Source organism: Prionailurus bengalensis, chromosome D1, assembly GCF_016509475.1.
Source record: "Prionailurus bengalensis isolate Pbe53 chromosome D1, Fcat_Pben_1.1_paternal_pri, whole genome shotgun sequence".
Classification (NCBI taxonomy): domain Eukaryota; kingdom Metazoa; phylum Chordata; class Mammalia; order Carnivora; family Felidae; genus Prionailurus; species Prionailurus bengalensis.
The window spans coordinates 63,147,013-63,171,546 of NC_057346.1; the positions used below are offsets into that span (position 1 = coordinate 63,147,013).

Below are 24,534 nucleotides of genomic sequence, written 5' to 3' on the forward strand. Positions count from 1 at the left end.
AAAACAGAAGAGACTCATAAATATGGAGAACAAACAGGGTTGCTGGAGGGGTTGTGGGAGAGGAGGTATGGGCTAAATGGGTAAGGGGAATTAAGAAATCTACTCCTGAAATCATTGCTTCGTTATATACTAATTTGGATGTAAATTTTAAAAAATAAAGTTAAAACAAAAAAAAAGAAAGACAATTTGGCATTTTAATCAATCTCTTATCTTTTTCCATTTCACTCTGCAATTCATTCTTAGAAATTATCCTATAAACTTATGCATAAAGATATATGAACAAGTACACTTAGTACATGTTTTTTACAGTAGCAAAATACTAGAAACAAATTGAATCAGAAGTTCTTATTAAATTATCAGATATCCATGTGGTAGAATATCATTCACTTAGCAATGTGGCATATCTAGTTTGTGATAGGGAACAGTCTCGAAGATAATTAAGTTAAGAAAGAAAAGGAAAGGAAACAAAGGATAAAGGATATGATTAGTATGCTAACATTTGCTTTTGTCTTTTATGAGAAAACATATACATATATTCTTGTTCATGCAAAAACTATCTCTGGAAGGATTCCTAAGCAACTGGGTTACTGGCTGCCTCTGGTGAAAAGGAAGAAATTTGGGAGTCCTAAGCACAGAAGTCTTAGTAACCATTGTTTATATTTTTTTAATTTTATTTGAATTTGAACAATCTACATGTATGACAGTTAAAATCAAAATATTACTAAAAAGAGTATTTTAAGATGTTCTTTGTATGTATCACTTTTGTATCATTTAAAAAATCCTACTCAAAGGAAACAATCTGAAAAGTAAAATAGTGGTGAGTAAATTATGGAACAGCCAAATACAGAAATATAAGATTCCATATTGCTTTTAATGATCTGGAAAGTTTTGGTTTATTTATTTATCCATGTCATAATTTGTTACTGAGTTCCTATTTTATGTCCTAGAACACACTACTGAAACACAAAGGCAGGATACAACATTATTTCCATATAATTATGTAAACTGGAAATACAAATATAATTATAAAATGGAAATAATGGAAATAAATCAAATATTAGTATTTGTTATCTGTTAGCAATAAGATTATTCTTGATACATATGTATTTGAACATACTTATTAGAAACACGAGTGGTAATAATAAATGGCTAATTCCAACTTTACCTTTAGAATAAATTTTGACTTGTTTTAGTGCTCCTCTGTGTAATATTTCCAGGAGCCAAAAAAGGTGGAGGGTTATGCACACATAAAAGAAACTGGGTCATTTGGGGGGAGTCTCTATTATCAGGACCCTGAGCTAAATTCTCAAATGCAATCTTCCTGCCATTTCAGTTTTATGGACAGACACTGCAAATGGGGCACCTGTGCTATGGATACTCCCACCAGTGTTACCAACAGTTCCAGCCTCCAGATTTCCCACTTCACCTTGATGGGGCTCCCAGGCATTCATGGGTGGCAGCACTGGCTCTCCCTGCCCATGGCTCTGCTCTACTTCTTAGCTCTTTGTGCTAATCTCCTCATCATGATCACCATCCAACATGAGGCCACGCTGCATGTGCCTATGTACCATTTTCTGGGCATACTGGTTGTTGTGGACATGGGCCTGGCCACCACCATCATGCCCAAGATCCTGGCTACCTTCTGGTTTGATGCCAAGGCCATCAGCCTCCCTGAGTGTTTTGCTCAGATCTATGCCATCCACTGTTTCTTCTTCGTGGAATCTGGTATCTTCCTCTGCATGGCATTGGACAGATATATAGCCATCTGTCACCCCCTTCGATACCTGTCTATACTCACTGACACTTTTGTGGTCAAAGCCACAGGATTCATGGTGCTCAGGAATGGACTGTTTACTATCCCAGTTCCAATACTGTCTGCCCAGAGACACTATTGCTCCAAGAATGAAATTGACCACTGCCTGTGCTCTAATTTGGGGGTCACCAGTCTAGCCTGTAATGACATCACTGTGAACAAATTTTACCAACTGATCTTAGCATGGATCCTGATTGGGAGTGATAGGGCTCTGGTTTTTTCTTCCTACATGTTAATCCTTCACTCTGTGCTGAGGTTGAACTCACCAGAAGCAATATCAAAGCTCTGGGGACCTGTAGCTCCCACCTCATTCTCATCCTCTTCTTCTATACAGGTATCACTGTGCTGTCTGTCACATACCGTGCAGAGAAAAATATGCCCCTAATCCCTGTGCTCCTTAATGTACTGCACAATGTCATCCCCCCTGCACTCAATCCCATGGTTTATGCACTCAGGATGGAAGAGCTCAGACTGGGCTTCCAGAGACTGCTTGGACTGAGTGAAGATATGTCCACTAAGTAACTCCAGCTTTAGAAGGCCACTAAGGTGTGAAGAAAGGATAGAGGTTTAAGCTGTTGATAGACCTGGGTTGTGATGTGCCTTTATCTCTCACTAGGAAAAAAGTAGCCAATAAAATCATGAAAACTGTCAGTCTCACAGATCAAAATATACATATGAAAATCACAATGAAATTTCCTTTTACTATAAAATAAGTAAGAACAGAAAAGTGAAATGTTGCTGACCACTGATGCAATTCTGAGATTGATACTCATACACAGCTGGTAGGACTGTAAATTGGCCCAAATGTACCAAAAAGCAATTTGACAAAATTTACTGGAGTGTTTGTAAATGTTAATATTCTTTCATCTAGTAATTCTATTTTTAGAAAAATATCTAAAAGGAATATTCTAAATTGGGGCACCTGGGTTGCTCAGTCAGTTGAGCATCCAACTGTTGATTTCGCCTCAGGTCATGATCCCAGGGTCATTGAATCGAGCCTTGCATCAGGCTCTGCACTGCGCATGGAGCCTGCTTGAGATTCCTTCTCTCTCTCCCTCTGCCCCTCTCCCCATCTCATGCTCTCTCACTCTGTCTCTTTATCTAAAATAAATTAAAAAATAGTCTAAATGTAAGCAAAAATGTATTCATAAAAAAGTTAATGTTAATAGTAGTAAAAAATGAAGACTTTAAAACTGTTTATGCGGGGCGCCTGGGTGGCGCAGTCGGTTAAGCGTCCGACTTCAGCCAGGTCACGATCTCGCGGTCCATGAGTTCGAGCCCCGCGTCAGGCTCTGGGCTGATGGCTCAGAGCCTGGAGCCTGTTTCCGATTCTGTGTCTCCCTCTCTCTCTGCCCCTCCCCCGTTCATGCTCTGTCTCTCTCTGTCTCAAAAATAAATAAAAAACGTTGAAAAAAAAAATTGTTTATGCGAATTTACTCTAACTTGTACATATTTGTTTTTCATGTCATTTTCATAATAAGAAAAAGAAAATAAATGTTTATTCTAAAAAGACAGAGAAGGGGCGCCTGGGTGGCTTAGTCGGTTAAGTGTCTGACTTCAGCTCAGGTCACGATCTCGCAGTCTGTGAGTTCGAGCCCCCTGACGGGCTCTGGGCTGATGGCTCGGAGCCTGGAGCCTGCTTCTGATTCTGTGTCTCCCTCTCTCTCTGCCCTCCCCCGTTCATGCTCTATCTCTCTCTGTCTCAAAAATAAATAAACGTTAAAAAAATTTTTTTAATAAAAAAAATAAAATAAAAAGAGAAAAGTTTCATTTTTGTAGCAGAGAATTTCAATAATAATAATAAATTAATTAATGGTTAACGTGCTAAGTACTTCTCATAAGCCAGAAAACACACACACAATCTGATTTAATACTCACAATAACCCTGTGAGGTGCATACAGTATTATTCCTAACGTATAGCTAAGGGATCTAGGGCCCTGGAGGTTACAGAGCATGCCCCATCAGCACAATTTTCAAGTGGGGGAGCTGGGATTCTACTCCTTGCAAGTGTGATCGCACAACTTTTGCAGTCTTCTCCCTCTTACTCTTGTTCTGTTTCAGAATTTCTATATGACTTTGAGCAACTTATGAAATCTCCCTCTGCTTCAATTCTTCAAGTTAAAAGTAGTGACAATCAGAGCATTTTGCTGAACTAAGTCACAGCATACCATGCGAAGCAAAAGAGATAATAAAGAAAACAGGCTTTGAGATGTGATATGCACATGTAAAAACTGATCTAATTATGTGGTAAAACCTTCTTCTAGAAAGAAAGAAAGAAAGAAAGAAAGAAAGAAAGAAAGAAAGAAAGAAAGAAAGAAAGAAAGAAAGAAAGAAAATTGTCCTAGAAAATACCTTAGAGGGGCGCCTGGGTGGCGCATTCAGTTAAGCGTCTGACTTCAGCCAGGTCACGATCTCGTGGTCCGTGAGTTCGAGCCCCGCGTCGGGCTCTGGGTTGATGGCTCAGAGCCTGGAGCCTGTTTCCGATTCTGTGTCTCCCTCTCTCTCTGCCCCTCGCCCGTTCATGCTCTGTCTCTCTCTGTCCCAAAAATAAATAAACGTTGAAAAGAAAAATTTTTTTTAAATAAAAAAAAAGAAAATACCTTAGAAAAGTAGCTCCAAATAACCAATTAATTAAATCGAAATGAAATTTTACCGATTGCACATCTAACAAATACGCATACTTTTGAGTACAAGAATGTTGATCCATGTTCATTTTTTACCTTCTCCAAGCCTAGTACAGAACTTTGCACACAGTGTACACTTAATACTTGATTCATGATGTATGTGATTGATCAGTAGTATAACATGGTCTGCCAAACTATGTATCAAATATACCAGACCATGGTACAAAGAATGACTTCAGAAAGTTTTCATGAGTCCACTTTGGAGAACAAGCTCTCAGAAGACAGCCCAGGACTGAAGCAATACCATGAGCTCATCCCACCAGGGAAGTGACTGCTGGGCAGCAGAGCAGACCTGCAGGAAGTTAATCCATAATGTGGGACCATCCTAAGAGTAATGCTCGGAAACTCACCCAAGAACGGGGACTATAAACTTTCTCCAAAAGCAGCTATTACTTCACCCTTGATGGACAATGACCACTGATTTAGATTGAGGCAATCCTCCAATAAGAAAAGGTATGGGAGAGACAGTTATAGAATAGGGCTTGAACTTAACCCAACATCCATTGTTTCTAGTCCAAAGGAGCAGGATAATAACAACATCTAACCTTCAAGAGTTTTGTACAGTTTGCAGAACACTTTCCCAACTAATCAACTAATTTCATGCAGTCTTCATAGCAGCCTTCTTAGTTAGGAAGCATTACTGCTTTAGTACTGCATTAGTACTTTTTCACAAAGAAATAGTTGCTCAGGTTGAATGATTATACAAGTTCATCAGCTGGTAAATAGCAATATTAGCCATCCTAAAATCTAGCTCTAAACTTTCATTCACGTATATTTTAATTTATTCATTCATTCAAAACACACAGCATGAGTCTATGTGGAGGAGCCCAAAGTGTAGACCACTCTCAACAGCTCTGTGGGGATGTGTCTCTCAGTCCTTTTGAAAATATGTAAACATCTAACATCCAACCTGGAGTTTCAGCAAAAACTCTGACACAACAGAAAGATAAGAGCAGTTAATTATTCTCTCCACTCTATGTGCCATGAGTATAAAAAGGGATGTGCTTTCTGTTTTATCTTTATAAATTCTTCCTCTTTGCCATGTGTGTTATATTTACTCATTTGCTTTGCCTTATATGATTTTAATACCATCACACTATTTTATTTTCAATTGCCTATTGTCTTTTCTAGCACATTTATTTTCACATCTGGTTTATAATTTAATTTGGATCTGTCTTTTCAAAACAACATTAGCTGTGTCTTCATTATTGTACAAATCAAAACCACAATGAGATATCACTTCACACCCACTAGGATGTTATAATTAAAAATACAGATGGTAAGTGTCGGTGAAGTTATGGAGAAAAATACTGCTGGTGGGGATACAAGCTGGTGCAGCCATTTTAGAAAACAGTCTGGCAGCTCTTTGAGTGATTGTACCACATTACCCAGCAATTCTCCTCTTAGGTAAATACCCAACAGAACTGAAAACAGGTACAAAAATTTGTACCTGAACGTTTATAGCAACATTAGTCATAATTGCCAAAAAACAAAAATAACATAAAGGTACATGAACTGATGAATGCAGTAAAAAAAAAAAAAAGAAAAGAAAATGTGGTGTACCCATAGAATGGAAAATTATCCAGCCAGAAAAAGAAAAGAAGTACTGGTATATGCTACAACATGGGTGAACCTTGAAAACATTAGGCTAGATGAAAAAAAGTCAGACAGAAAAAGACACATATTATATGATTCCATTTGTAATAAATATCTAAAATAGGCAAATCTATAGACAGAAAGCAGATAAGTGATTACCATGGACTAAAGGAACAGGAAAATTGGAAACAACTGTTTACAAAAGGGTTTCTTTTGAGAATGGTGAAAATTTCTGTAATTAGAAGTAGTAATTGCAATACAAAAGTATTGTGAGTGTACTGGAAGCCACTGAATTATATACTTTAAACTGGTTTAAATACTGAATCTTAATTTGAATTTCACCTCACCTAAAGACAAACAAAAAAACCTTTCTTCTTACGATGTCTCTCCAGTGCCCTCTACTGCCAAAGTTTGGCATCATTACAGTGGACAAAGGCATATTATTTAAAGAACACTGATCCATTTTCACAGAGCTGGCCAAAGAGAATGGTTTGTAACTTAGTCACAATAAACTGATTAACAGCATAGTTCATACCTTTGACTACTCATCTTCCACATGCACCATTTTACACACGTTTGAACTCCCATACAACAAGAAAACAATTTAATACTTCTATTTTAAAAGATACAACTATTCCACATATAAAGAAGTTCTCACCTTTTCCCCAAAATAACAAGATGCACAATCCCAAGAGTCATTGTATACACTGCTGGATACAATACCATATTCTTCAAATTCAGTCAGAGTCCAATCAAATATTCTGTTACCTAAACACTAAACTGTAAAGTTAACTTCCAATAACTTGTACATAAAAAAGAGAAGGGTTCACATGCAAAAATAAAAGTTTGCATATGAAAAGCAAACAGAAAATATTTAAAGTTACTACAGTTCTAATTACTATAACTGTTCACAGCAACAGTTGTAGCCTCAGCCACAGAAACTTCTTACTCAACACGTCTCCAGAGGCAAAGGAAACAAAAGCAAAAATGGACAATTGCGACCTCATCAAAATAAAAATCTTCTGCACAGCAAAGGAAACAATCAGCAAAACTAAAAGGCAACTGACAGAATGGGAGAAGATATTTACAAATGACATAACAGATATAGGGTTAGTATCCAAAATCTATAAAGAACTTATCAAACTCAACACCCAAAAACAACTAATCCAGTGAAGAAATGGCCAAGAGACATGAATAGACACTTTCCAAAGACATCAGATGGCTGACAGACACATGAAAAAATGTTCAACATCACTCCTCATCAGGGAAATACAAATCAAAACCACAATGAGATACCACCTCACACCTGTCAATTGAATGGTTAACATTAACAACTCAGGCAACAACAGATGTTGGTGAGGATGCAAAGAAAGAGGATCTCTTTTGCGCTGCTGGTGGGAATGCAAACTGGTACAGTCACTCTGGGAAACAGTATGGAGACTCCTCAAAAAACTAAAAATAGAACTACCCTACGACCCAGCAATTGCACTACTAGATATTTATCCAAGGGATACAGGTGTGCTGTTTCGAAGCGGCACATGCACCCCAACGTTTATAGCAGCACTATCGACAATAGCCAAAGTATGGAAAGAGCCCAAGTGTCCATCAATGGATGAATGAATAAAGAAGATGTGGTATATATATACAATGGAGTATTACTCAGCAAACAAAAAGAATGAAATTTTGCCATTTGCAACTACATGGATGGAACTAGAGGTTGTTACAGTAAGCAAAATTAGTCAGAGAAAGACAAATATCATATGACTTCATTCATATGAGGACTTTAAGACACAGAACAGATAAACACAAGGGAAGGGAAGCAAAAATACAATAAAAACAGGGAGGGGGGCAAAACACAAGAGATTCTTAAATATGGAAAACAAACAGGGTTACTGGAGGGGTTGTGGCAGGGGGATAGGCTAAATGGGTAAGGGGAATTAAGGAATCTGAATCTATTCCTGAAATCATTGTTGCACTATATGCTAACTTGGATGTTAAAATAATTAATTAATTAATTAAAGATTCTCTCTCTCTCTCTGCCTTTCTCCCCCACTTGCTCTCTCTCTTTCTCTCTCTCTCTTTAGCTCTCTAAAATAAAAAAAATAAAAAATTTAAAAACTCACCTCCTTGTTGGATGCTAGGCCAATTCTAAGTTCACAAAAGGGTTTTGCTAATGAGTCTTAATATGCCCCCTTTGCATTCTCTTTTTCTACGTTCATAGTGTTTCATAATTTTGGATGCCATACTGAGATTCCTCTTATTATTCTGCCATCAAAGATCCATTCAGGCCACATTGCCAATTCATTGTCTATGATGGAAAATAAGAATAATTCCATCCCATTATACTGTCATTATTATTTAGTTTCTCTGATACTGTGAAGAAACCCACTGAGCAGACTTACCTTCCTTTGGGCAAGTTCATTGGTGAAAATTACCAGATAACAATCTTTCCCAGAGCAACCGATATTCTATTGGTGAAGGTTATTTTAGATATTTGTAGATTTTCTGAAATACCTTGTGATTTCAGTATAGAGATTTAATGCTGTGAAATGTTTATCAATGTTGTTCCTTTGAAAATCTACACCATTTCTCGCCATAGCATTTCCCACAAGGTCCTGAACAACACATTGTTATTCCCAAGTCCTTCTTGGTTGTGACATCAAATTTTTTATCAGTATATAAATGAATTGTTAGCAAAGTTACGAACATAAATAATTGCTGTTCTACCAGAACTGTTACTTCTCTTGCTTATTTACAATCAAGAAGCAAAGAAGCAAATTTCCCTAATGTTCTGATAAATCTGTGACTTTCTTTGGCTACAGCTTGACAATAATAATTTATGACTCAGTATATCTTATTAGCAAGCTAAACCTCACTTTGCAACATATTACAAAACCCAAACACAATAATATTCTATTAAACAAAATTGCAGAAATATTAGGTATCTTTGGTTGTAGCAAAAAAAAAATTAATTTCACACATTGATCAAAATATTGATTCTATTCCAAAATTGGACAGCAACATGCAAAAGAATGAATCTGGACCACCTTTTTACACCATACACAAAAATAAATTCAAATGGTTTAAAAACCTAAATTTGAGACCTGAAACCATAAAAGTCCTATAAAAGAACACAAGCACTAACTTCTTTGACATAGGTCATAGCAACTTCTTTCTAGATAGATCTCCTGAGGCAAGGAGAATAAACAAAAGCAAAAATAAACTTTTGAGACTACTCAAAAGATGCTTTCTGCACAGCAAAGGAAACTACCGACAAAACTAAAAGGCAACCAACAGAATGGAAGAAGATATTTTCAAATGAAATATTCAATAAAGGATTAGTAGCCGAAATATATTTAAAAAAAAACTTACAAAACTCAACACACCCCCCCAAAAAAAATCCAATTTTAAAAAGGGCAGATGGCATGAACAGACATTTCTCCAAAGACATACAGATGGCCAACAGACACATGAAAAGATCCTCAACATCAGTCATCATCAGGGAAATACAAATCAAAACTACAATGAAATATCACCTCACTTTGGCTAGAATGGCTAAAATCAAAACACAAGAAACAACAGGTGTTGGTGAGGATTCAGAGACAGGGGAACCCTCTTCAACTGTTGGTAGAAGTGAAAACTGATGCAGCCACTTTGGAAAATAGTATGGAGGTTCCTCAAAAAGTTAAAAATAGAACTACCATACAATCTATCAATTTCACTACTAGCTATTTATCCAAAGAATATAAGAACACTAATTCAAAGGTATACATACTATGCTTATAGCAGCACTATCAACAATAGCCAAATTATGGAAAGAACCCAAATGTCCACAGACTGATGAACTGATATAGAAGATGTGGTGTATATATATATATAATATGGAATATTATTCAGCCATAAAAAATGAAATCTTGCCATTTGCAATGACATGGATAGAGCTAGAGAGTAGAATGCTAAGCAAAGTAAGTCAGCTGAGAAAGATAAATACCATAGAATTTCACTCATGTGGAATTTAAGAAACAAAAGAAACAACAAAGGGGAAAAATAAGAGAGGGAAGGAGGGTGGGAGAGATAGAATTCAAGAAACAGACTCTTAATTACTGAGAATAAACTGATAACTACCAGAGTGGGGGGCAGGGGGGGTTGTGCTGGGGATGGGTTAAATAGGTAATGGAGATTAAGGAGTGTACTTATCTTAATGAACACAAGGCAATGTATGGAAGTGTTGAATGACTATATTGTACACCTGAAATTAATATAACACTGTATGTTAACTAACTGGAATTAAAATAAAAATCTAAAAAATATATATTGATTCCATTCCATTGCAATTTTACTGTGTTTCTAGTAATTTTTTTTTAATTTTTTTTTTCAACGTTTATTTATTTTTGGGACAGAGAGAGACAGAGCATGAACGGGGGAGGGGCAGAGAGAGAGGGAGACACAGAATCGGAAACAGGCTCCAGGCTCTGAGCCATCAACCCAGAGCCCGACGCGGGGCTCGAACTCACGGACCGCGAGATCGTGACCTGGCTGAAGTCGGACGCCTAACCGACTGCGCCACCCAGGCGCCCCTCTAGTAATTTTTGACTATTAGAATCTGACAGTCTTTAAGTAACAAAGAAGTAAATGGGTGTTTCTAAAGCTAATTTAAGAAAATTAAGATAAAATTAAAGTTTTATTCAATGATAGTATATGTAGACAGAATACAGAAAAGAGTAAAATGTCACTGCATATGAACAAAAGCATCACACTTTGAAATTCCTCTAGACTGCTTCTTTATTCACTCTTCTCAATATTCATTCATTTATTTGACAAATATTCATAAAATACCTACTATGTGCCAGGAATTGGTCTAGGTGCTGGGGATAGAGCAATGAACAAAAATTATAAAAAGCATGCTTTGGGGGAGCTTACATTTTAATGTGAAAAAGAAAAGAAAAACAAATGACGTCATAATATGACATGTAACATCGGGCATACAGATCGATAAAATAGAGAATTATAGGGCCAGGGACTGCTATTTTAGGTAAGATGATCAGAGAATGCATCTCTCATTAAGGAACATTTGATCTGAATACAAATTCAATAGCATTCTTTTATCCAACTTAATTAACACTAAAATTTTGATGTCATGAAAGACAAGAGAGGCAAGTGGTCTTAGGAAAAGGAACTGATCAACACAGACAAATACCAGGAAGTGTTCAGGTAAGATTACATCTTTTTTTAAATATATATTTTTAAAGTTTATTTATTTTTGAAGGAGAAAGAGAGAGAGAGCATGAGCGGGGGGGGGGGGGGGGGGCGGGGAGAATCTGAAGCAGCCTCCACACTGTCAGTGCAGAGCCCAACACAGAGCTCAATCCCATAAACCATGAGATCATGACCTGAGCCAAAATCAAGAGTCAGATGCTTAACCAACTGAGCCAGTCAGGCACCCCCCAGGTAAGATTACTTCTAAAAAAAATCCAATATTTTTGGCAATTGAGATCATTAGAAAGAGCAACGTCTATTTGATGTTGAAACAAAGGTTAAATTGCAGTGAGACAAGAAATCTATAAGAGGCAAGGATAAGAAAGCAACATAAAAGAGGTTACTTCCAATATTTGTGATGCAGGAATAGATAGAGGCAATCTCTGGAAAAGATATGGAGTAAAGACATATTTTGAGATAGGGAGATTTCAAAACCTTCCCACAATGAGAAGCACTATTCATCAGACAAAACTGAATTACTCTGTGAGGATCCTGGAGTGAAAAGCCGTCCATCTGGTGGGCTGCCCTGGGACTAGAGTTGAATGGACCCAACATTATGTGACTAACCACTAAGAGTACTTGGGTTGTATTCCCATTGCAATGCAAAAAAAAAAAAAAAAAAAAAAAAAAAAAAAAGACCCTGGAGGATGCTTGCTATAAAGTAGGGAGGGACTAAAGAGTACCACACCAGGATCAGGCATCTCACCGATCTAATTTATACAAAAACCACAGACTCCAGGAGTGGCAAGCAACGACAAGAATTTGTTCTGAACAACAAAAGGCTGAGCACAGACAGCTGAAGCTCAGAGAGCAGAAGCATCCATAGAAGGCATTACAGCCTGAGAGCCTCTTCAAAGACCTTCCTGAAGTAGTACATAAACCAGTCAATGACCTGCATCCTGAGAGGTGAGGGGATAGATGTTTTCCAACTTCCTGCAGTTCTATCCTCCTCTCTGAATTTGATTAATAAATATATACCTTATCCTTGCCTTCTATGGCTTTCCATATTTGATTCTTCACCTCTACTACCTCCCTTCTCTCAGTCTTCTCACTTTTGTAGAAACCAAGTTCTGTGATTAGGAAACAGCAGAGAAATGAGGCTGAGTTCCAAGACTGTTAGTAAGTCAATGATAAACCAAGGAGTCTAGAATAATAAATTCTATATCTAAGATTCCTAGAACAAAACACTAAACAATCATACTTAATTTACTTAATTTAATCATACTTTATTTACTTAATCATACTTAATTTACTTAACTAATCATACTTAATTTACATTGATCATGAATTTCCAACCATTTCACTGAGATATGAAACAGATTAATATATATTTATATTTGTAAAGAGAGAAAATAGCATTGTTTGCAAGTAATTTTTAAGTTATTTGTTGTGCTTCTTTTTTATTTAAGATTTTTTAAAGTTGATTTATTTATTTTGAGAGATAGAGAGACACAGCATGAGCAGAGAAGGGCAGAGAGAGAGGGAGAGAATCCCAAGCAGGCTCAGCACTGTCAATACAGAGCCCAGTATGGGACTCAAACTCACAACCATGAGATCATGACCTGAGCTGAAATCAAGAAGTGGATGTTTAACTGACTGAGCCACCCAGGCACCCCTTCAAGATTTTATTTTTACATAATCTCTACACTCAATATGTGGCTTGAATTTACAAACCCGATACCAAGAGTTGCATGCTTTACCACCAAAGTTGCAGACACCCCTGCAAGCAACTTTTTGTTCTACTTAGAAAATCAGAAAAAGAGAATCAGTGGTAAAATTTAAAAATGTATAATAGTTTAGCAAATGATGATACACAAGACAGAAATGACAAAACAAATAAAATTGCAATTTATAAAATAATAAACCTAAAATGTTTAGTTTACCAGCAGCCATTAATTTGTTGAGGTAATAGAAGAAAAAAAAACTCACAAAATGTGTAAAACTAGTACAAGTTTAGCAAACTGAATGAATGCAAAAGGAAATAACAAAGATCAATATAATAACACTAAGAAAGATAAATATTTGTCCAGAATATCTCAAAATACTAATAATCATAAGAACAGTGCAGAAATAAAAAATTTTAATAACCATGTTTTAAAGAGTGAAAGATTTGAAAGATAAACAAAGGCAGAAAGAATCCACATTTGCTGAATGTAAGAACTTGATAGTATGTCAACTTTTGGCTTTTCAAAATTAAGCCACAAATTTAACATGATCCCAACCAAAATTGTTATTTTAGAAACCAATGCAGGAATTCTAAGTTTAATCTGGAAAATAAACACATAAAAAGGCCTTTAAATTTTAAGAGAATAAATAATAAGGGAATATATTTCTCTTCTGTATTAAATTTATTATAAAACTAAAATTTTTAACTCAGTTTGATATTGGCACAAAATTAATCAGAAAAAAATAAAAACATTTGAGTGCCCAGATACAATTTATACATACAAAACTTTCTATGCAACAAAAGAGGCATAATAATCACTTGTCAAGAGATGTAGAAGCCATTGTTTAATTATGCAAAATCACTTTATTTACATACCTCTCATTAACAGCAAAACTAATTCCATGTAAATAAGTTGCATCACAAAACTAGAAGGGGGGTGCCTGGGTGGCTCAGTCGGTTAAGCGTCAGACTTTGGCTGAGGTCGTGATCTCACAGCTCGTGAGTTTGAATCCCACATCGGGCTCTCTGTGCTGACAGCTCGGAGCCTGGAGTCTGTGGAGCCTGGAGCCTGCTTCGGATTCTGTGTCTCCTTCCATCTCTGCCCCTCCCCCACTTGTGCTCTGTCTCTCTCTGTCTCTCAAAAATAAATAAATGTAAACAAAAAAAAAACCAGAAGGTCAAGCATTAAAAATTAAAAATCATAGGGAAGTGAATCTTGGTCAAAATTTTGAGTAAAGAATGGTTTTCTGTAACTGTGTTTTGATTGAATAATTGAATGTTTTGAGAATTTGATAAAAGCCAAACATCTCCTCAGAATAATGTAAAAGTTTTTTCCACATAAATTTAAAAAATTCACAGATTCCTATGGAGACCACCCATAAATTCTTATTAAAAGAGGGAGAATCTTATGCAGGCTCTACACTCAGCACGGAGCCTGCAGCAGGGCTGGATTCCATGACCCTAGGGTCATGACCTAGCTGAAATCAAGAGTTGAGGGGAACCTGGGTGGCTCAGTCTGTTGAGTGTCTGACTCCTGGGATCGTGGGATCCAGCCCCACATTGGGCTCCATGCTCAGCATGGAGTCTGCTTAATATTCTCTCTCTCCCTCTGCTCCTTTCCCCTACTCATGCTCTCTTTTTCTCTCTAAAATAAATTAAAAACTTTTTTAAAAGATTTTCTTTCAATAAAGAAAAATGCTGAAAATTAAATATTCTAAAATGTTAAAAACCATTACCTTTGTTTGTTGGGATTTTGATTTATGATTATTTTTCTCAACTTTTTTTTTGTTTTCTAAAAGTTTTATGGCTTTATTTTTTCTTATTTGTCTTTATCAATTTCATGGTACTATATGTTTATTATAATTATAAATGGCACAGCCATTCATTCTTCACACAGGTGGTTAGGGATGGAACCTTGATCTTATACTTAATGCCATCAAACACAGCACAGATACAGATTTGGAAGGGAAATATTGACACCTAAATATTTAACAAGGCAAGGTATTATTCATAAATAAAGGTAAAAAAAAGAAAAAGAATTTTCAGGTATTGTCAGGTATTGAAGGCTTCTGAAACCATAATGCCTGTACACATTTTCATACAAACTCTGAGAGATAGTCCACACGATTCAAGAGTGGACAAAATTGAGAATGAGAGAATGAGGTGGACTGAGTATCAAAAATGAGCTGTGAACTTACCCAAATCAAACAGTCTAAACTGTGTCATAAATGCCTGCTGCTTTAAACCTATACCATACAAAAATCTGGAAGTGGTGGGAAGTATGGTGGTAATTTTGTCTCCTTAGATCTTCTATTAATAAAATTGATGATTTTAAAATATAGCTTTATATATGTCTTTAACATCACTTTCATAATCAGAGGAGGAAACAAGTGATATTCCTACATAGTACTGACCTTTTAGCTATGATTTCATGCCAGAGATTAAAATTTTGCTGAAATTTTCTCACTTATTAGTGTTTTCAATATATAGGACTCTTACCTAGTGAAATCATTCAACCTCTATATCCCTATATGTAAATAACAACCCCTGTCTGGGGAAGATCAAATGACACGATTTTTGTCAAAACTTCTTTGTCAACTACAGGCACTGTTTAAAATAAAAACATGGTCAGCATTCTCCCTGTGGCTGCCTGGTCTCCTCCTGAAAATCCCCAACAATGGAGAAAACACCTCTGCCCTCTAACTTTGGGATCTTTATAATGTACTAGTCTTCTGGTTTGTGTCTGTATTCCCTGACGCATGAAAAAATCTATCCAGAATTTCCAGAAAACAAAGCCAGTAAATCTTCACTTTTATTCTGCTAAAATCATTTTCTTAGAATCTATTTTGGCTCTTCCGCTGTTCTATCTATCTATATCTATCTATCTATATGTCTATCTATACAATTTGGGTGTCACTATATATATATATAATATTTATTTTTGAATATTATTCAAAATATTACTAACTACTGCCTATTCTTATTTTCTCTTAATCCATAGGCAGATGCTGAGAAGAAGACATCCCATGATATGGATACCACCCTGAGTATAACCAATAGCTCAAGGCTTCAAGTGTCTGAGTTCATCCTGGTGGGGCTCCCAGGCATTCATGAGTGGCAGCACTGGCTCTCCCTGCCCCTGGCTCTGCTCTACATCTTAGCTCTCATTGCCAACATCCTCATCTTGATCACCATCCAACATGAGCCTTCCCTGCACCAGCCCATGTATCAGCTCCTTGGCATCTTGGCTATCGTGGACATTGGCCTGGCTACCACCATCATGCCCAAGATCCTGGCCATTCTCTGGTTTGATGCCAAGGCCATCAGCCTCCCTGAGTGCTTTGCTCAGATCTATGCTATCCATACTTTCATGGGAATGGAGTCAGGCATCTTCCTCTGCATGGCTGTGGATAGATATGTAGCCATTTGCTACCCCCTTCAGTACTCCTCCATAGTCAATGAAGCTTCTGTGATCAAAGCCACCCTGTCCATGGTGCTCAGGAATGGCCTGTTGACCATCCCACTGCCTGTACTGGCTGCCCAGCGACACTACTGCTCCAGAAATGAAATTGACCACTGTCTGTGCTCTAATTTGGGGGTCACTAGTCTGGCCTGTGATGACGTCACTATTAACAGAGTATACCAGTTGGCCTTGGCATGGGTTACACTTGGGGGTGACATGGGTCTGGTCTTTGCTTCCTATGCTTTGATTGTTCGCTCCGTGCTGAGGCTGAACTCCGCTGAAGCAACATCGAAGGCCCTGAGTACCTGCAGCTCCCATCTCATCCTCATTGTCTTCTTCTATACAGCCGTTATTGTGCTGTCTGTCACCCACCTGGCAGGAAGAAAGGTCCCCTTCATCCCTGTTCTCTTCAACGTGCTGCATAATGTTATGCCCCCAGCCTTTAACCCCATGGTGTATGCCCTCCGGACCCAGGAGCTGAGAGTGGGCTTCCAGAGGGTGCTTGGTTTGGGTGAGAATGTGTCCAGGAAGTGAGCCAACTTTTGATGGCAGAATTTTACAACTGGTATTGCAGAAAGAGCACAGGCTTTGGAGCACAACAGCCCTGGGTTAAAATTCCATGTCTCCCAGTTGCTAGCAATATCGATTCAAATTAACTCACCTGTTTTGTAAAGTGTATACTATGTGCCAGGCACTGTTCTAAGAATTTCTCAAATATTAACTCATATAATTGCACAACAACCCTATGAAACACGTACAACTGTCCTTTACACATTCTGCAGGTGAGGCAAGAAAGTTGAGACACTTGGCCAAGGTCAAATGGGAAGGACGTTGCAGAGTGAGGTTAGAACCCAAGCATTCAGGCTCCAGAGTCTCTGTTCTTAACCCTTACCCTTTTCTCTCTATTCAACCTTGCTACTAACTTTTAAAAACATAAATTAAGATGACAATAAAAAGGAATGATCTCCAAGTGAAATTATAAGTCTCTTGTCTTTTAATAAAAGAATATTCTGTTTAAAAGGTGGCAGCAATTTTCCTGTCCAATAGTAAACACAGCACATTTTAAATCCTCTATAGTCACTCTATAGGATCCCTATCAGTTATAAGAATGTAGGTCAAGTTGGGACACTTGGGTGGCTCAGTCGGTTAAGTGTCTGACTTCAGCTCAGGTCATGATCTTGTGGTCTGTGAACTCAAGCCCATGTCTGGCTCTGTGCTGACAGCTCAGAGTCTGGCGCCTGCTTCAGATTCTGTGTCTCCCTCTCTCTATTCCCTCCCCTGCTTGTGCTGTCTCTCTCTCAAAGATGAATAAACATTAAAAAAAAAAAGTTGGCAGCAGGGGTGCCTGGGTGGCTCAGTCGGTTAAGCATCCAACTTCAGCTCAGGTCATGATCTCGCGGTTTGTGGGTTTGAGCCCCACGTTGGGCTCTGTGCTGACAGCTCAGAGACTGGAGGCTGCTTCAGATTCTGTTTCCCTTTCTCTCTACCCCTCCCCTGCTCTCTCTCTCTCTCTCTCTCTCTCTCAGAAATAAACATTTGAAAAATATATAAAATTGGCAGCAATTTTCCTGTCTAATGGAAAATACAGCATATTTTAAATGTTCTAGAAAGAGTCACTCTAGAAAGTGTCACTCTAAAGGACTCTGTTAGTTATCTAAGTCAAGTATTTGACAGGAATTATTTTGTCACTTTACAAACTCTTTGACAACTCTTTTTTGTTTGTTTGTTTAAGTTTATTTATTTTGAGAGAGAGAGAGGAGAGAAAGAGTGAGTGTGTGAGTGGGGGAGGGGCAGAGAGAGACAGAGAATCCCTAGCAGGTTCTGTGCTCTCAACACAGGTGGACACAGGGCTCAAACCCATGAACCATGAGATCATGACCTGAGCCAAAATCAAGGGTCAGATGCTCAACCGACTGGGGCACGTGGGTGGTGCCAGTCTTTAACAACTCTTTAACAACTAATTCTTTAACAACTCTTGAGTAAATCTGCATTAAAAACTAAGAGTTTCTTTTTCAACATTCAACATTACTTGAACTTCCCTAACGAACTAAGAAAATCCCAGCGAGGTGCTGCAGTTCATTGGCATATACAGGTCAGCAAAGTTCTCTAAAGTAGAACTGTCCCCATAAGAGAAATGATATGAGTTTGTGGACAGAGAGAGAAGAAAGTTGGTAAAATTATTTTTTATTTATTTTAATGCCAGAATATAGACCAACAAGGGTGAAATTTTGGCTCCAAACTAACATGTGAATAAGTTTGAGAAAGTCCCCTGACCTAATCATATGGCCATCGTGACAGACTTTGGAAAGAAAAACCTAACTTGTGCCAATAAACTTATAAGTCTCTTCTAGAGTTCCCAGACCCAATTCCAACATAGAGCTGGAGGGGAGGGGTTTCTCTCTCTCTCTCTCTCTCTCTCTCTCTCACACACACACACACACACACACACACCACCTAGCAACACACTATAGTGTGTGTGAGAATTCAACTCAATTCTAACACTATCTACTGGGGAATAGCATCAAAGTACCCTCCCCACCCTGCTTCAGATGCCCAGTTGCAATTCCTGACCAACAATACAGACTGGAGTTTCTAAAGACCCCTATTTGAGTTTCAGACACCAGTCACAAGTCCAAGATGTTACCTGTACTTCTGACAGACTGGCTCTACATCAGAGGCTTCCAGGACCTCTTCCCTAAGTTCCATTAATTTGCTACAGCAGTTCACAGAACTCAGAGAAATATTTTACTTAGTAGACCACCACTTTATTATAAAAAGATATAAGTAAGAAATAACTAGACAGACAAGATGCAGAGGGCAAGGTATGTGTTAAGGGCATAGAGCTTCCATGCCCACTCCAGGTGTCTCCATGTGTTCACCAGCTGGGTAGAGATCTGAACCCAGTCCTTTTTTATGGGGATCACACAGTTCCTCCCCCCTCCCCAGAGTTTGGGAAATAGGGGTGAGACTGAAAGTTCCAACTCTCTAATCACATGGTTGGTTCTCCAGGCAAACAGCTCCCATCTTTAGATTACTTAAGGGCTTTCCAAAAGTCACCTGATTAACATAACAGAAGACATCTTTATCTCTCTTATCACAGGAAACTCCAAGGATTTTAGAAGCTGTGATACAGGAACCATGGATAAGACCAAATACAAAGGAAAAATATGTTTTGGTCATCTGAATAACCAAACATATATTCCTTACAAATCACAAAATCACAAAGCCCAAGACTGAGAAACTTAGTTTTAATAAACTCAAAGAACTGACTCATCTTTCTTTTGAGTTGGATAGGAAGGTCTTTATTATATCTATAGACAAGGCAGAATTGGACCATGAGCTTTTACCTGATTTAACAGTGAACTTGATGAGGGATAGAAGCATAAAAATGTTCACCTGTAGCCCAAAAGGCTGACCTATAGCCTGCATAGTTCTTTTTTTTTTTTTTCAACGTTTATTTATTTTTGGGACAGAGAGAGACAGAGCATGAATGGGGGAGGGGCAGAGAGAGAGGGAGACACAGAATCGGAAACAGGCTCCAGGCTCCGAGCGGTCAGCCCAGAGCCCGACGCGGGGCTCGAACTCACGGACCGCGAGATCGTGACCTGGCTGAAGTCGGACGCTTAACCAACTGCGCCACCCAGGCGCCCCTAGCCTGCATAGTTCTGATAAGGATTAAATATGTGCTAGTTGCTACATCCTTAAAGGGTCTCATGAGTGCCAACATATCTTACAGACAGTTAATATCAAACTGAATGATAAGTGAAGTGGGAAACAAAGGCAAATGAAAAGTTAAATTTCCTTACTGCCTACAGCTCATTGACAAGTCCTTGAAACAAGCAGACATTCTTCTAGGAGCTCAGTTGCCTCCATGTTGACACTTTGCTACGGGCAAACGAGCCCGTCCCCTAGGATCCTACAAGTCTACTGTAACATATAAAAATTCCTTTAGAAGCTTCCTTTATCTCTGTCCCCCCAAGATATATATTGGCAATCATACTCCAAGCATATGGCCCACTGATATATATCTGAAGGGTCTCATGACTGAGTTTCTACTAAACAATAATAAATGACATTTGCATAACACTAGCTAGCCCCCCACAAGGTCTGCCAAACCTTACTTCCAAAATTCCTTAGCGACTTAGGCTATCCCTAACCCCCTCCCAACTTGAAAGTATATAATCAGTTACCAGTCACAACCCCACTGCAGCTCTTTCTGCCCACTTTTTTACACTCAAGTGTTGTTTCTTGGCCATCGGTCCCAAACCCCAATATTTTCCACATCAATAAGCACCTAAGAAATCTTGTGGAAGTAGTTTTTACAAGTAGAAATTTGAGGAAGACATTTATGATCTAATACTCCCTGTACATCCCCTCTCCCTTAAGCACTAACCATATAACCACCAGGTTCACATAGCAAAAAGTGCAGCTCTTTCTGCCCACAGGTCCTGTCCCCTGCTACTCAAATAAACTTACTAAATTGCACCTTACAAAGTCTCAAGAATTCTCTCTTGACCCTTGCACTCAACAACCCCACAACAATCCCACACACCAAGAACAGAAGCATTAACTGTTGATAAATAGTAGTGCACTAATGGACGGGTCAAATTGCCTGTTACTCTTTCAACACAGTGTTTGGATTAAGAACTTGAGATCCTTTTGACATTTCAGGGAGAAAAAATAAGTCTCAAAAGAAAGATACTAGAATTTCTTCTATTCTGGCCATCCAAGGGATTGGATTTCCACTTCCACTAATGGCTGACAGGATAACTCAGACAAAGCCTCCCAGTGAGAACAAGTAGAAATGATGGACAAACATCTTTAAATGGGTATAGAGAGGGGCGCCTGGGTGGCACAGTCGGTTAAGCGTCCGACTTCAGCCAGGTCATGATCTCGCGGTCCGTGAGTTCGAGCCCCGCGTCAGGCTCTGGGCTGATGGCTCGGAGCCTGGAGCCTGTTTCCGATTCTGTGTCTTCCTCTCTCTCTGCCCCTCCCCCGTTCATGCTCTGTATCTCTCTGTCCCAAAAATAAATAAATGTTGAAAAAAAAATTTTTTTTTAAAATGGGTATAGAGAGACTAGAAAACTAACAAATTAAAAAAAATTGTGAGACTCAGAAAACTTCCTTTTAGCTCCAACTTGCAGAGTTGCAGCAACATTAAAGCTGGAAAACCAACCACTTTTCCTGGATCCATCAGAAAACTGAGGTTGAGGGGCACCTGGGTGGCGCAGTCGGTTAAGCGTCCGACTTCAGCCAGGTCACGATCTCGCGGTCCGTGAGTTCGAGCCCCGCATCGGGCTCTGGGCTGACGGCTCGGAGCCTGGAGCCTGTTTCCGATTCTGTGTCTCCCTCTCTCTCTGCCTCTCCCCCGTTCATGCTCTGTCTCTCTCTATCCCAAAAATAAAATAAACGTTGAAAAAAAGAAAACTGAGGTTGACAGGGTTAACTCACTTCCTGGAGTCAGAGGAATACCCTTCCTCTAGGTGGGAAATGGCTCTGATGAAGTTTTGGGTGATGGTGGGGGTGGTCTGGGACTGACAGCCAAGAGAGAATTATTGAAGATGTTATTTGGTGCAAGAAAGTGATTTTATTAAAGCATGGGGACAGGACCCATGGGCAGGAAGAGCTACACTGGGGTCGTGTCAGGTAACTCATTATATACCCTCAGGTTGACAGGGGGTCAGGGATAGAGTAAGTCTCTAAGGAATTTTGGAAGCAAGGTTTCCAGGACCTTGAGGGGCTAGCTGTTGCTAGCTATTTATTATCATTAAATAAAACCTCAGTCATGAGACCCTTCAGATGCATATGGGGGGGCAGGGCATAAACTTGGAGTATGATTGCCAGCATATATCTTGGGGCAGTTGAGATAAAAAGAAGTAGACTTAAAGGATCCTAGAGATTGGGATAAAATTAAGCTAAGGTTCTCTTTTGCCCCAAGCAAAGTGTCATCATCAAGGCCACTGAGCTCCTAGAGGGAGGTCACTCTGCCGGTTTCAAGGACTGACTTGTCAATGGGCTGTAGGTATTAAGGGAATTTAATTTTTATTTGCCTTAGTTTCCCACATTACCATGGCAAGCACTTAAACCCCTTTCCTTTGTTCTTGGATAGCCAGGAGTGTCTGAGGAATATCACACATATTCTACCTGGAGGGATGGGGGGTGGGATCTGCTAGCCTGTATTTTGCTCCAATAATGTTTCTTCCTCTGGAGATGAGGAAAATGCTCTGGGATTATTTCACAATGTTAACTTTCCAGGGGACCCCTCTTGCATCTTTATTGTGAGAATCTGCTGGGATTGCTGGATATAAGGTATAGAGCCTCCCAAAGAATGCAGCCTCCAAATACTTCTATCTCATGCTAAACTACACTTGTACTCCAGGATTTGTAAAAATTACCCTGGAAGTACCTACCAGTCTATGCCTCCAGTACCCTCTCCAACTAGCCAGATTCTCTGTATTCACCTGTCTCTCCAAATTTCAGGGTGGCAGTTGCCCTGCAATGTCACTTCTTTGATGGTTCTATGAAAAGTCATTGAATTTCCTTTTCTTCAGCTTTTTTGGTGTAAGGACAGGAGTGATGATTCAAAGCTCTTCATGTGTCAGAAGTTCTCATATTAGATTATAACTAAAATATAAAATAAGTATCCATGAGTCCATGCTGATATAAATAAGTGATACAATAAATAAGTACATAGGGGAGAATAAACAAACCTCTCATGCAGAAAATTTCCAAATAATTTATGTAACTATACCACCCTCAAGTAGGTGAAGCATGATTCCTCACTTCTTTTTTTTTTTAATGTTTATTTATCTTTGAGAGACAGAGACAGAGTTAGAGCAGGGGAGGGGCAGAGAGAGAGGGAGACACAGAATCCAAAGTAGGCTCCAGGCTCTGAGCTATCAGCACAGAGCCTGACGTGGGGCTCAAACTTACGAGCCTTTGAGCAGTGAGGAGGTGTGGAGTCTGAGCCAAAGTCAGCTGCCCAATCGACTGAGCCACGCAGGCGCCCCCGTAATTCCTCACTTCGTAAATGTATAGTGACTTCCTTCCAAAAGCCTGTATTGGCTATCAGTAGGAAAAGGGAAAAAAAATTAACCACCAAAACATGTACTTTGGGTGCCCAAGTAATAGATTTTTATACCCTCTTCCTCAGTATGCTCTGTCAATTAACTAAATGTTAACAATTTCTTGGTAGACCTTTTTTTTTTCTTTTTCACATTAACTTCTCAGATTAAAACACTCCCCTACTCCAGAGAGCGAGTAAAAAGTAAACAGAAACCAGGAGTTATGACAATGGACTGGCCAGCACAAAGGCACAAAACATCAAAAAGGGAAAACATATGCTTCCTTAGTGTTAGTAAAAAAAAGCTGTCAATTAGGATTGTGTTTAGCTGTATATAAGACACAACAGAATATAGTGGTTAGCCAAATTGGGTGTTTATTTATCTCATGATATATGCATGCACACGCACACACACACACACACACACACATGCAATCTGGCAGTTCAGAGAGATTAAGGCAGCTCTACAGTGCCATCAGTACAGTGTCTTTGTACTTTCTGCAGTGCCATTCTAAACTATGCTACTGTACTCCATATATAATTCCATATTCCAGAGAAGAAGAAATTTAAAAAGAAAGCTCAACAGATTTTACTCACATATGATTGGTCAAAAATGAGTCTGCTGCTCATCTCAAGTTGCAAGAAAGACTCAAAAGACAAAACTTTTAGATTCCCAGCCTCTATGATAGTGGAAAGTTATGCAAAGGTGGGTTTGAATGAGTGCTGAATAAACTAATTCCCAGTAATAACATAATACACATCATATTCTTTTCATGCAATATTTTCAAAAATTAATAAAATATTGGGTAATGAAGAAAGTCTCAAAAATTCCAAAGAGTAAATAAGTTCCAAGGATTTCTGGATCAATATGACAATCTCAACACTTACTAAAGCTTCCTACTCCCACTCCAAAACCTAGCAATCACTAAGAACATATGTTATAATAAATAAATTAATAACATCAACTAATAACACAAAACAAATGGAGAGCC

General features: G+C 38.6%; 2 protein-coding genes across 2 annotated transcripts; both read left to right on the forward strand.

The window, feature by feature from the left end:
- The first annotated feature begins 1,370 nt into the window (after positions 1-1,370).
- Positions 1,371-2,335, forward strand: LOC122482641 (olfactory receptor 56B4-like). Its single transcript, XM_043578958.1, is given in 2 exon segments — positions 1,371-2,088; positions 2,091-2,335. Coding segments are annotated over 2 exon segments (963 nt in total).
- Positions 2,336-16,047: 13,712 nt separating this feature from the next.
- Positions 16,048-17,119, forward strand: LOC122482642 (olfactory receptor 688-like). Its single transcript, XM_043578959.1, has one exon. It carries the CDS (start codon positions 16,048-16,050, stop codon positions 17,011-17,013), a length of 966 nt encoding a protein of 321 aa, XP_043434894.1. The 3' UTR covers positions 17,014-17,119.
- Positions 17,120-24,534: the final 7,415 nt, after the last annotated feature.